General features: G+C 38.4%; 2 protein-coding genes across 2 annotated transcripts; one reads left to right on the top strand and one right to left on the bottom strand.

Annotated features, from left to right (window-relative positions):
• The first annotated feature begins 1402 nt into the window (after positions 1-1402).
• LOC139189431 (epoxide hydrolase 3-like) lies at positions 1403-2135 on the top strand. Its single transcript, XM_070808381.1, has 3 exons — positions 1403-1459; positions 1740-1792; positions 1889-2135. Exons 1-3 carry the CDS (start codon positions 1403-1405, stop codon positions 2133-2135), a joined length of 357 nt encoding a protein of 118 aa, XP_070664482.1.
• A 5973-nt stretch (positions 2136-8108) lies between these two features.
• Positions 8109-11348, bottom strand: LOC114819736 (E3 ubiquitin-protein ligase RSL1-like). Its single transcript, XM_070807627.1, has 4 exons — positions 10425-11348; positions 8905-9677; positions 8421-8579; positions 8109-8295 (listed from the first exon to the last, which is right to left on the bottom strand). The coding sequence occupies exons 1-3, from the start codon at positions 11208-11210 to the stop codon at positions 8468-8470; spliced, it is 1671 nt and encodes a 556-aa protein (XP_070663728.1). The 5' UTR covers positions 11211-11348; the 3' UTR covers positions 8109-8295; positions 8421-8467.
• Between the last annotated feature and the right edge of the window lie 2575 nt (positions 11349-13923).

Raw genomic sequence — 13923 nt, 5'->3', positions numbered from 1 at the left:
TTGCCACCACGTTCATCCTCTTTTGTTGAGTGGGCATCCACTCATTTACAACACTCTCCCTTGGATGACCATAAGTCTTTGATTGACTTGTTAAAATCTTGATCAGTTTTGGATGCTCATCCTGATAAGTATCTCCTCCTGATTTCAAATTCTTTAGGCTAATGCATATCGACGTCATACTTGAACTTCTGCGGGCTCATCATTGATCATTCTGCTTTAGTCTCTTGTGTAGCAGAAGTGGTGCAGAATCTTTACCTTTGAATGATCCTTCAAAACATTACTTCTAAGCGACTTATCCATGCTTGGTAGCTTCAGTGTAAAGAGGCAACATCATATCAACTGTTATGAGATATTTGCTAAGGAAATCCGAGACATATCAATAGTTGAAGATGACTACTCGAGAGCAATGCTAGGTGTGGATTCAAATTTCGGCCCTCTTCTTCTTGGACGAAAATGCACTTTTAAAACAATTAACACCTTAGGTCAAGGCCAAGAGCCTCACACGCCCACGATGAATTTGGGGGAGGGGGTGAGGGGGGCTTTGGCGGAAGAACCTCCGATGCCAAAGTTAGAATTTGAGGGAAAAGTGTTTAATGAAATTTGAAGAATTTTAGAAGAGAATTGAACTTAGGTTTTTGGAGAAAATGAGGGCTATTTATAAGGGTGTGGTCGGCCCTCTTTGGAGAAAAGGAGTCCGGCCACTTATGGTGGTTTTTGGCTCTAATTGCAAGATATTATGTCAAAATAATATATTGCAATCAATTAGGACATTAATTAGGAAATTAATCAATTAATTTTGGTAATCAATCCTAATTTGAATGAATAATTGGGGGTCACCTTGTGGGGAGGATTTGATGAGGATTGATGAAATAGGTTTTGAATAAATATCTATTTTGATTACTTTTGACCTTAATTGAGCTGTGATTATCCACTGCTTGCGCGTGGGAGTTCCTGTGTGCCTCGAGGGTAATTTTGTCTATTTCACCCAAAAATTCACGCATCGCCTCCATATTTTTCTTGATTATCTTTGGCTCCACACTAGGTAAGCAATCAAGCAAATGTCCCAGGCAGTCAGTTTCCTGACTGGAAGTTTGATTTCAGGTTCCGACTGATTACTCTTTTTCTCCTTGTCCTGTAAGTAAGAGCAAGGGCAAAGAAAAATACAGGAGAAAAGCATGATATGAGATGCTTTTGCTTTCAACCCTGATGATATGAGATATTTTTGCTCTTGAAGAAAACAGTTGAGGATTTTAATATTGATGCAAAACTTCTCGATCAAAACTATTTTCTTGCTGAGGAAATGACACCACCACAAAATTACCTATAACTAGTGATCCAAAAACCGACAAGAAAACATAATTTCTAACGGATATTTGGGCAAAAACTGATATAAACTCATGCAATGTCAGATAATAGAACCAACACCATTGCTAGTGTCATGAAAAGGCTTTTGATGCCGGTTAGTCCCCTTAATCCGCCACAAGGAAGGAAAGCAATATTAAAAAAAAAATGATAGTAGTGTGGATTAAAAGTGATGTCAAATCTAACATCGGATACAAGTGACATTAAATACTAACAACCATTGTTGGATGAAGCATTCTGGTGTTGATCCTAACCGACACCACCTAAGAATTCGATTAATAAAATAACCAAATAGTGTCGCCCACACCACTAACTATTAATAAAAAAAAATCAAAAGCTTGTCTCGATTTCTGGATGTTAACTATTTTGTCAACAAGTTCAGCAAGTCGGGATTTACTGGAGGATTGAATTACTATCGAGCTTTGAACTTGTATGTACATACCACTTACCCTTTTGAATTCTCTTTGATTTATCAAAAGCATGATCTTAGATTGGAAATAATTTCGTATTTTCTTTGTTGTTGCAGAACCTGGGAGTTTACCGGACCATGGACGGGGCTACAAATCAAGGTACCGATTAAGTTTGTCATGCGCGACCTGGACATCACCTATCATATCCCAGGCGTCCAGGCCTACATACAGAAAGGTGGCTTCAAAAGGGATGTGTCATTTTTGCAAAAGGTGGTTGTGATAAAAGATGCAACTCACTTCATTAACCAGGAGAAGCCCGACGAAGTCAGTCAGCATGTGGATGACTTCATCAAGAAGTTCTGATTTCTGTTAGCTAGATCAGCAAGCCAGCTTCCTGCAGTTTGTTTCGCTTTGCAGTTACTTCTATGCAATTACAGGTTAGGCGTGATGATATCTGAAATACGGTGCGACCTTATGGTGTTGTGCATAATAATTAAAAAAATTAAAACAAACTGATTTAATAACATAATCAAAATTTAAAACACAAATTGAACGTAATATAAATAATTTAAAACGTACTGGTTTTGGAATGTTGATCCTTGAATTATTCATCCAGGAGAAGGGGAGAAAGGAAAGGAGAAGGAAAGAAGGAGGAGATGAGATGGAAAGGGGGATGGGAGAAGGCAGCGGTGCAAGGAAGAGATGGATGGGTTTTATTATGGAAAATTTGTATTATTATTGGTTAAAACCGACAACAAGCTTTTTAAAAAAAGATATTGAACTATTACCGTCGAATATAATCGACGGCACTAAGAATGGCGGCAAAAGTCCCCCCAAAATTTTAACCCCAAAAATTTTGTCACAATTTAAAAATTCCTTCAAAATTTTACATTTCTCCCCAAAATTTTAAATATTATTTATTTGCATTTTCTCATAACAATTCAAGTGACAAAATCAATTCATTTAACTAAATATTTATTAACTTAACATAAATACTACAGATTTATCTAATTACTGAAATTAAAAATTTTAAATAAATAAACTTGTGTATTATACAATTTAAAAATTAAGAAATTTAGTGATAAAAACCTGAATAATGGAAGAATTCTGTTGTCGATCAATTCTTTATGTACTCAACCAGTTCATATAAAATCCCTACAAAATTAAATTGTAAACAAAAATTAAACATAAGAAGAGAAAATAAAAATACTAGAAGCAAGAAAAACTTATTGTGAAGAAGAAGGAATAAATGAAGTTGCAAAAGAACGAATAAGAAAGACGTGAGAGAGGAAGAAGAAGACACGGGGCATGGCATATAAAGAACACCAACGTGTCGGCTACAACTGACACTGGGTTTTAAAATATTTAAAAATAATTATTAGTGTCGGCTACAACCAACACCGGGTTTTAAAATATTTAAAAATATTTATTAGTGACACACCCAACCCGAATCAGGGCATGCTGGCCGTCACGTGAGGGTGACGTAGCCATGTGCACAGTGCAGAAGCAATAATGATAATAGAGAATATGGATAAATGAAAACCAACTCATAAGAGTACTAGTTAAGACAAGTGCTAGAAAATGTGCAAATACGCAATCAGAACGTAAGTAGCCTAAGTTCAGTCCAAAAGACAAGTACTAATTAAACAACACCCAAAGATGCCCTACATTTGTGATGGTCGGAACCACCTATAATGGTCTGTACGAAAAGACTGTGCACCTAAATTGATCCAATGTGAGCAAACGGTGCGAAAGGTTACATCATAAACAGGCATGTACCATATCTTTGGCTAAATTACAATCACCCGGGGTGCAGGTTCATGAGCTCTCAATCATGTCTCACGTTATCAATATCTCATATAACGAAACATAACTCAACTGGTACTTACCTGAGCATCCACAAAACCAATTCATATTATACATCATATACTAATTCATATGCTGAATATAAATTTATATGCATGGCATTCCAAAGCATACTTTCATTTAAACGCATTTTCTGGGAAAATATCAAGTATATAAATATATACTAAAAACCAAAAGCCCACTCATTGGTATGTCGAAGGGTCGTAGCACCCGAGTCACCCTTTACTGCACTCATCATCGGGATAAGTCTCACCTATATGCGAAATAACTAAATAAACGTTATTTAAAACACATAGACAAAACTAGTTAATAACTTCTCATACATTGCTCAAATGGGGTGTTTAAATATACCAACGTGATCTCCACAATCTCACGAACATCCCCATATTTTTAGAAAAAATTTCCGACCACCCACGCACAGCCACGCGCTGGCCAACCCACGACCAGACATGCCCCACGCGCGGGTAACCCTGACGGAAACCTAACTGCCGTTAGAAATATTCCGTTAAAAAGCAACAGAAACTGTTAAATCTACTTGACGACATTAGAATATTGTGTCAAGTTTGACGGAATATTCTCTGTCTTCTTCCTTCGAACTCCGATGACCGTCGCCGTCGTCGGAAACTGGAAAATCTTAAAATCCTTATAACTTCTTCATTTTTGCACCAAAACTCATGAAACTTATACCAAATTGAAGCTTACAATGAGTATAACACATTCTTACCAATTTCAAGCTCCAAAAAGCTTGAGGAAACTGCCTCTCACTAAAGTCGGGATTTGAGATAAAGGATCTTGGCAAAACTCGATATTACCTCGGCCTAGATAACGAGCACTGATCGGATGGAATCCTTGTACATTAATCGAACTACACCCAAAAGGTGATGCGACATTTTAATGAGGATAAAGCAAATCCTTCAAGTACAACTATGGTCGTTCGGACTTTAGATGCTAAACGAGATCTCTTCAGTCCCAACGAGGATGAGGAAAAGATTTTGGAGCCTGAAGCTCCATACCTAAGTGCAATTGGTGCTTTATTGTACTTGACTCAATGCACTAGACCCGACATCTCCTTCGTTGTTAACGTTTTGGAAAGATACAATAATGTGCCTACATGTAGACTCTGGAATAATGTTATAAACATTTTCCGCTACCTCAAGGGTACGACAGATTTGGGCTTGTTCTACACCCAATAATCCTCAAGAGGAGCTGCCACCCCCCTCAGTCCCTCGGGTTGATTATCGCCTTGTTGGTTACGTAGATGCTGGTTCTCTATTTGATCCACATATGGCACATTCTCAAACAAGATATGTCTTTATTGTTGAAGACACCTTAATATCTTAGAGGTATACCAAGCAAACACTAGTTGCGACTTCTTCAAACCATGTTGAGATTCTTGCCTTGCATGAAGCCTCGCGCGAATGATTTAGGTTGAAAGCAGTCGTGGAACATATTCGAAGCAATAGTGGTATTTCTACTGTCGTTGACCTGCATGTATCGAACAGTTCAAGAAAGGACACATCAAGGGAGACAGCATAAAGTACATTGCACCAAAGTTCTTTTATTCTCACCAGCTACAACAACATCAAAACATTGAAGTTAAGCAACTCCGTTCCCATGACAACCTGGCCGATCCCTTCACCAAGTCATTGCCTAAGTCTACTTTTCAGAAACTCGACCAAATAATCGGTATGCGTAAATTATCTGAGTTGAATTGCTTATAGTTCTCTTATTTAGAAATCATGTCTAACTCATAGGGAGTATCTCGAAGTATACTCATTTGATCTTAATGTACTTTTTTGTTTTTTTTTACTAGGTTTTTGCTACCTAACGAGGTTTTGATGAGGCAACTATTATGGGATCAGCATACTCTTTGAGGTTCATTACTTTCGTCCCATATGACGTTTGTTTTAGATATTATGCATACTTATCACTTTTCTCCTTAGTCTATAGGTTTTGTACCTCTTTAGGTTTTACCATAACAAGGTTTTGTGAGTTTTATTACCAATGCATACTTTCTTTAATTCGAGACTCCTATTCGCCCATTGGGCCGATGGACTTCATCAACTGATCTACTTCATCTGTTGAAGACCTGATGCGATGTTTTGTTAGAGTATTTACACACTCAATGAGGAGTGTTGCAGTCATATTTAATATAGGAATGTGATTGTGTAAATCCTAAAGTATTTGAGATATCTTTAGAAGATTATCTAGGGTTAGATATTATCCTATTAGAGTTGTAGGGTTTAGGGTAAAGAATTAACATCCCCTATTACTATAAATAAAGGCACAATGGGATGGTAACAATACACCTCATAATTAAATCTCTCTACTCTCTCTTGCCACCAGCCCCCTCTCCCTATTCCCTCTAGAATAATTCAGTAAATTAGGCCTACAACAAATATATTATTGTATGAAAATAAAATAAAAAAAGACTCAGAATATTAAACTTGTTATGGTTTTCAATGTATGAAGTTTGAACGCAACTTTTATTCGCGAGAGGAGTATGTTGTTTACCTCTATGATAGTAGATCTCGTTGGGTATCTAAAACTGAATTGAATTAGATAATTCATTAAATTAAATAAATGTGGAAGTAAGAAATGGACATTAACTTCTAAATTTTGTCACTGAAGGCAAAAGTGGACAAAATCCGTCTTTTACTTTTCAACGTGGACAAAATTCAGACGTTGACATTCACTTCTTCATACATGATAGATTGAATAGGCCTGTTTTACAGAAATTCTGGGCCACTGGTAAGACTGAACTAAGTCTATTGATTCGGCTAACTAAGCACGGATCTTCCAACTTATAGGGCCGATTGTCCTAGGACCGGGCCAAGCATCGGCCGGCCTCAACTCATCACAAAAATCAAAGGCTAGCATTTGATTTCATTTGGGGCATGCTCACTTGATGAGCACAGTAATGTGTGCAGGATAGAAATGCCATGTATTAATGTGCCAAACATTAACAAAATGAAAAGAAAACGCAAAAAAAAAAAAAAAAAGACTATTAGCCTAAATATTTTCAGTTGTAATCTGACTATGATCATCGTCGTGGTCGCACCCGTCGTGGCTGTTAATGTACAATTGGGTGTGCTTGTCGTGGCTATTCACGTATAATTGGATGTGCTTGCCTTGCCTGTTCACGAATAATTGGTTGAGCTTGCCGTGGCTATTCATGTATAATTGGATGTGCTTGCCGTGGTTGTTCACAAATAATTGCATGTGCTTGCCGTGGCTGTTCACATATAATTGGATGTGCTTGCCTTGGCTGTTCACGAATAATTGGATGTGCTTGTCGTGGCTGTTCAATTTGAACTGGCTGTGCATGCCTAAGCCCAACTTGTTTCCAACCCAAGCCTAGACCTGGTTTGACCCGACCCGTTGACTTTGACCGGTTAACATCAACATTGCCTTTGTTGGCTTTTTGGGTTCTTGTCCGAGACCCATCCTAGGCTAATTTCGACGTCTTGGACCCGTTTTTAACATCTGTTTTCTCATATTCAATCATTTGAGTAGAGTTTTATTAATTGTACGCCTTATGTGCTTAGGTACAATTATTAGCGGCGAATTCATCATTCCTATTTCGTACGGTTCTACGACGACTGAGTGTCTGTTAGTGGATCCCTTCTAAAATGCATGTTTTAATAGTAGAAATGCATACATGAAAAGCATGATTTAATGAGCACGTTTTATGAAAACGTTTGATGAGTAAATTGGATTTACCTTATACGATTATCATGCTTAGAATATTTTGGAATACCATATTTTCTATCGAACCCATGCTTTTTGTAGAATATCTGATGGATGACGATATACTATTTAGAATATGATTTTATACACTTCTTTATAGTATAGATGATGGATGACTTTATACTATGAAGATGTTTTTCAAATATATGTACTTATGTTTGGAAAGATTATGTTTAATGGTTTGTGCATATCTAGTGGTCATTGTTCTGCCTACGGGCGACGATACTTATCTTGGCTTCGGTCAGGTGATGTTGGGGCCTTCGGGTCCGGAGATATTATATTGGCCTTCGAGTCAGGTAATGTAGGGGCCTTCGGGTCGATTGAAGATTTATGTATTGGCCTTCGGGTCGAATGATGTAAGGATCTTCGGGTCGATTATGATATCATTAGTTAGCACACTATATACGAGATACGTTTTATGAAAGGTTTTATGGCATGCTAGGGTTTTCGGAAAACCTATTACATATTATGCTATTAGTTTTCATAAAACTTTGAGGGTTAGTATGTTGATAACTATTTTTATTATATATATCAACTTGATCCACTCATGTTTGTTTTGCGCCCCCTCAGGACTTAGATTCAAGGCGTACAATCTCGACGTCAAGACATTTCCACATCGGCATCTTTGAGTCCTCTCGGTGTAAGACCCATCATTCATTCAAGTTTATATTATTTCTATTTAGTGTTCTAAATTAATTGTATGTTCTGAACATGTTCATCTTTCGTACATTAATTATATTTAAATTTATAAGTCTTATTTATTTCTTGTTCTCATGCATCATAAATGGTAATGGTTTGCATCACCTTCGGATGTCGGCCAACACGTACCTACCCTGATGTTCAGGGAACAACAGGATCGGGGCGTGTCAAAAACATAATGTGCCAAACATTTACAAAAATTGGGCAATGTTTTAGATTAGCATCGCCAATTTTGGTCCTCTAAAACCATTCTCCCTCATCTTACACCAACCTTTTTTCCATACCGAATAACCAAAACAACGGAAAACACAAAAACAATGACTATTAGCTTAAATATTCAGTTGTAATCTCAGAAGAGTGAGTCATGGTAATCCTGATCATCACTGTGGCTGTTCACGTATGATGTTATGCTCATCCCAGATTTTACATTTACACGTTGCTTTCTTGTTCTTCCATTCAGCACCACATGTATAGCAAAACTCGTATCCACATCTACAAAGACAATGCAAGCATGGACAAACCGCAATGATTGGTGTAAAGCAAAAAAATATCAGCACCCAGAAAACAAGAAGAGAAAAGACAGTTTGCAACTAGTAAAGGAAATATGTAAGAACGTAAATTAGATCAGCACGCATAGATTGGCTCTTGTAGTCAACTTGCTAGAAGCTGGATCATCTTGAGTTCACTAACTATATATTTTGTTTATCATTTTCTCATTTCATTCCCCTCTCAAAAAACTGCTAATATAATGTAAGATCACAAAAACAACACAATTAAAAGATGAGTCAGATAGGAGGCGAGAGGAGGGAAGTAATACCTGCAAGTTATGTGGTAACAACCTTCTGCGAGTTCGACCATATTGCTGCACTTGATGCACTGACGCCAGTGTTTCTTCTTAGCCAGTGAGTTCAGCAATTGATCTTCTGGGCAGGGATTGGGATGTAATTGCTTGTAGTCATAGCAGTTCATATTGAAGTGCCAAGGAACTTTGCAATTGATACAAAAATAGTAAAGACATTTCTTGCATCTCCTGGCTCCAGATTTCTCAGCACCGACAAAAGAAGTTTTGGTATATTCTAAGACCTCGTTGTTAGACATTAATGCAGAGCACCACGGATTTGGGCAATAAACCTTGTCCGTAACAGGTATAGCAGATTCCTTGATTCTTTGGCTAATAGCCTCAACTAGTTTAGGTGCCAAGAATTTTGCGCAGCTATCAATATTCACTTCAGTTTTACAGCCTTCATGAGGGCACCCTGCCACCATCCCTTTCAGAAACTTTACTTCCACATGTTGTTTCATACAAGAGAAGCAATACCTGTGTAGACAACCATCGATTGTAAACATTTCAGCAACATCAATTTCTTCAAAGCAAATTACACACGTCTCCTTCAAACTCTTTCCTTCGCTAGTTTCTGCGTGCCAGGTGATCTGAGAAACAATAGCCTCCCTTGCAATCTTAAGTGCAAACTTAATGTCACTACGAGCCACAAGAGAAGGGCTGCAATATTCAAATTTTTTCTGTAGAAGAGCCACTTGATTAACTAACGTTGCAACCTTGCTATTTCCAGGTTGCACTCTGTTTGTGACCTGTATTCGTAAGATGTCAATCATCTAGGCAAGTGCCACCACTTCGGAATTTTCTGTTAAAGCATGCTTTATTCATAAACACAAAAAACAACCATCTATGAAACACATGGGTTTTCTGGATATGCTTCCTTGATGAGTTACGTATAAAATTCTAACATATTGATTTGAAACTAGTAACTGGCTTTAACACACGAGCAGCAAACAGAGCACAATGTTCAACATGCCAATTTGAAACTTCCGGATAGGGTTTATCAAAACAACTGTTAATTCTCCTTCCAAATCCCAAATATCAAATTGCTTGAGATTAGACCTTGCAGCTTCTGCAGCTAAATTAACAGTCCCAATCACTTTCACAAATTAAGGAGCAACATTTGTTACCTTGCACTTAAACCAATTAACCCAACCGAACCACTTAGCTAAAGACCAACAAAGCAAATCACTACGATTGATATCCCGGTTCAACAACAACAACTACAGTGTAAGACTAGAAATTGTCAATTCAATTACCTTTGTCACACTTCTCACTAAACCCACACAATGTGGCAATGCCCCATATACCAAAATACCCAATAGTTCATACAACCAAAGATTGCAACAAGCCAAGAAAGTCTAACACTATTGTCTTTAACAAAACACACAAACTTTCACCCAATAATTCCAAACAAAAAGCACAAAAAATATTAAATTGAATTCACAAAACAAAAAGATTGATAATTAAAAAGCGGTTGTTTAATTGCTAAAACTCACATATTGGTAAATCATGTAGTCATCACAGAAAAACGTCACAGCTTCCAAGTCAAGAGTGAGAGCATTGTTAAGCCCTTCAATGATGGCCTCGAGCTCCGCCGCCTCATTGCTCAGCATGACGCCGTCAACCACCGCCTCCAGATTCTTCCTCGCCTCGAATATTAGATTGTCCATCGGGTCGCAGATCGCGACACCCACCCCGGCCACCACGGACTTGACATCCCTAACCATCTCCTCGCTCACCAAACCCTTGCAATACAGCCTCAAATTCTCAGTCTCCACCACCACCGCAGGTTTTGATGATGACGCGCCGTCCGTACAGTACGGACGCTGGTAATACTCGCCGTGCTGGGCCCAATAGTCCTCGGGCACGTCGCGGAGTTCGACGGCGAACTTCTGATCGTGAATCCGACGGCTGAGATCCTCTTTCGCCTTCATCATTTCCAATACCGTGCGTTCGTGGTCCTGGAGCTCCTGAGCGAATCGCTCGACGTCCTCGAGCATCAGAGCGGCGGCTATGTCCAAGACGGCGTCGTTTGAGCATTCGTGAGGCGGCGACGGCGGTGGAGAGTTGTGCGAGCTCGAAGAGGGTACGAGGGCGAGAGAGGCGATCATGGCTTCCTGCATTTGGAGCTTGAAGGCCATTTCGAGGTCGGAGTCTAGAGTTTGGGCCGCCATGAGCTCCCTGCGTTGCTCGGAGAGAATATTGTCGAGGTCGTCTCCGTCCGTACGATCATCCATGATCGGCCTCTTTTCGTGATCGGAGTCCAGAGTTTGGGCCGCCATGAGCTCTCTGCGCTGCTCGGAGAGAATGGTGGCAGAGTGGTTGTTTTTCTTTTGCTGCTGAGACTGGGTTTGTAATTGGGGAGTGGAAGCGACGGACTGAAAAATGAAGGGGGAAAGCGGAAACTTGTTAGGGAAGGTAGAGAGAGAGAGAGAGATTTTTGTGACCGAAGGGGTGATACACCCGGAACACGGTGTACGTGTCCCGGTCACAATGGAAACTTTCTCAATAGAGAGGGAAACAGGAGAAGGCCTGGCAAATGAGAGCCTACATATTCTAGCCACGTGTCTTGTAAAATTACTTTTGACTAATGTTGACTAACTTTTTAATTTTTATTCCTATAGAATCAGTGTGTAATTTCGCTTCTTTCTCTATTGGCCCGTTCAAAGTTCATGTGTTTTTTATGTAAATGATGAAATTTTTTAATTTTTAAGTTATTAATCTTTTAACACACATAATCCATCATTTATATAAAGGTAAGTGATGTTTCACTTCATGTGATGGGAACACTGAAAAATCTCTCCAGGGCCTGATGGGTACCCTACTACTTTCTTCCATAACTGCTGGAATAGTTGTAAGCTTGTACCTATTATGTTCATTTGTTTTTTTTATACAATTCTATTACTAATCGATTTTAGTTTTAATTGATTTTTTGCAGAAACGATCTTTATAAGGTGATTTATGATATGAACGAATTTGATTACAAATACGAAAATCAATAGATTGACAACAAGCAATTTTGAGTAGAAACTCCTAGTTTGTTTATTTTTATTTTTTTATAGACTCCTAGTCAAGTAGCCAAATATTGTTCTTATAAGAATATTATGATAAATTTGTAAAGTGATTTAGGTCTAAAAGTCCTTGTACAAAACGATAAATATGTCACTAAATTTTTTAATTAAAAGTGTGGAAAAACATAAGATAGTGGGATAGATTTATCATTTTTTTTGTCAAACCTTCTTTTAAATATAGAATAAAGAAGGAATAATAAAATAATAAAGAAAACAAAGAAGAAAAGACTGAGTATGTAGATATGGAAATCTACATGAAAATTTTCATACGACTTCCATTTACTAGTTCAAATAGTTCTAGATCACAGAACACCCTCTTGATTAGATTGAGGAGATCACGCTACGGATTGAAACAATCCGGACGAATGTGGTATAACCGTCTGAGTGAATATTTGACAAGTCATGGTTATGTGAACAATGATCTATGCCCATGCATGTTCATCAAGAAGTCACATCTCGAATTTGCAATCGATGCAGTTTATGTCGACGACATACCTTATCGAAACTCTCGAAGAGGTTGAGGAAATTGCCTCTCACTTAAAGTTGGGATTTGAGATAAAGGATCTTGGCAAAACTCGATATTACCTTAGCCTGGAGAATGAGCACTGATTAGATGGAATCCTAGTACATCAATTGAACTACACCCAGAAGGTGATGCGATGTTTTAATGAGGATAAAGTGAAGCATTCGAGTACTCCTATAGACGTTCGAACTCTAGATGCTAAATGACATCCCTTCCGTCCCAAGGAGGATGAGGAATAGATCTTAGAGCCTGAAGTTCCATTCCTAAGTGCAATTGGTGCTTTATTGTACTTGGCTCAATGTACTAGACTCGACATCTCATTCGCTGTTAATCTTTTGGCAAGATATAATAATGCGCCTACACGCAGACACTAAAATGGTGTTATAGATATTTTCCGCAACCTCAATGGGACGATGAATTTGGGCTTGTTCTGCACCCACGAATCCTCAAGATGAGCCACCACCCCCCTCGATCTTTGGGTTGATTCCCACCTCGTTGGTTACGCAGATGCTGGTTATCTGTTTGATCCACACATATGGCACATTCTCAAACAGGATATGTCTTTACCGTTGAAGACACTCCCAATATCTTGGAGGTCTAGCAAGCAAACGCTAGTTGCGACTTCTTCGAACCATGCTGAAATTCTCGCCTTGCATGAAGCCTCGCTTGAATGCTTTTGGTTGAGAGCAGTAGTGAAACATATTTGAAGCACTAGTGGTCTTTCTGCTGCCATTGGCCATCCTACAATGATCTTTGAAGACAATGCAGCATGTATTGAGCAGTTGAAAAAGGGATACATCAAGGAAGACAACACCAAGCACATTGCGCCGAAGTTCTTTTATTCTCACTAGCAACAACAACATCAGAACATTGAAGTTAATCAACTCCATTCCCAATACAACCTAGCCAATGTTTTCACCAAGTCATTGCCCAAGTCTACTTTTCAGAAACTTGTCTAAAGAATCGGTATGCGTAAATTATTTGAGTTGAATTGCTTGTAGTTCTCATATATAGAAGTTATGTCTAACTAGGGGGAGTATCCCGAAGTATACTCACTTGATCTTAATGGACTCTTTTTTCTACGATTATGAGCATTTTTCCCACTGGGTTTTTGGTACCTAACAAGGTTTTGATAAGGTACCCATCATGGGATGATCATACTCTTTGACGTTCATAACTTTCGTCCCGTATGACTTTTGTTTTAGACATTATGCATACTTCTCACTTTTCTCCTTAGTTTAAGATTTTTGTACCTCCTTAGGTTTTACCATAGTGAGATTTTGTGAGTTTTACTACCAATGCATACTTTCTTTAATTTGAGACTTGCATTTGCCCGTTGTGCCGACGACTTTATCAACTGATCTACTTCATCTGCTGAAGACCTAATCTGATGTTTTGTTT

The sequence above is a fragment of the Malus domestica genome, chromosome 11 (assembly GCF_042453785.1).
Source record: "Malus domestica chromosome 11, GDT2T_hap1".
NCBI classification, from domain to species: Eukaryota; Viridiplantae; Streptophyta; class Magnoliopsida; order Rosales; family Rosaceae; genus Malus; species Malus domestica.
Note: the sequence above shows the minus strand (reverse complement) of the source record. Positions and strands in the feature narration are given on the sequence as shown.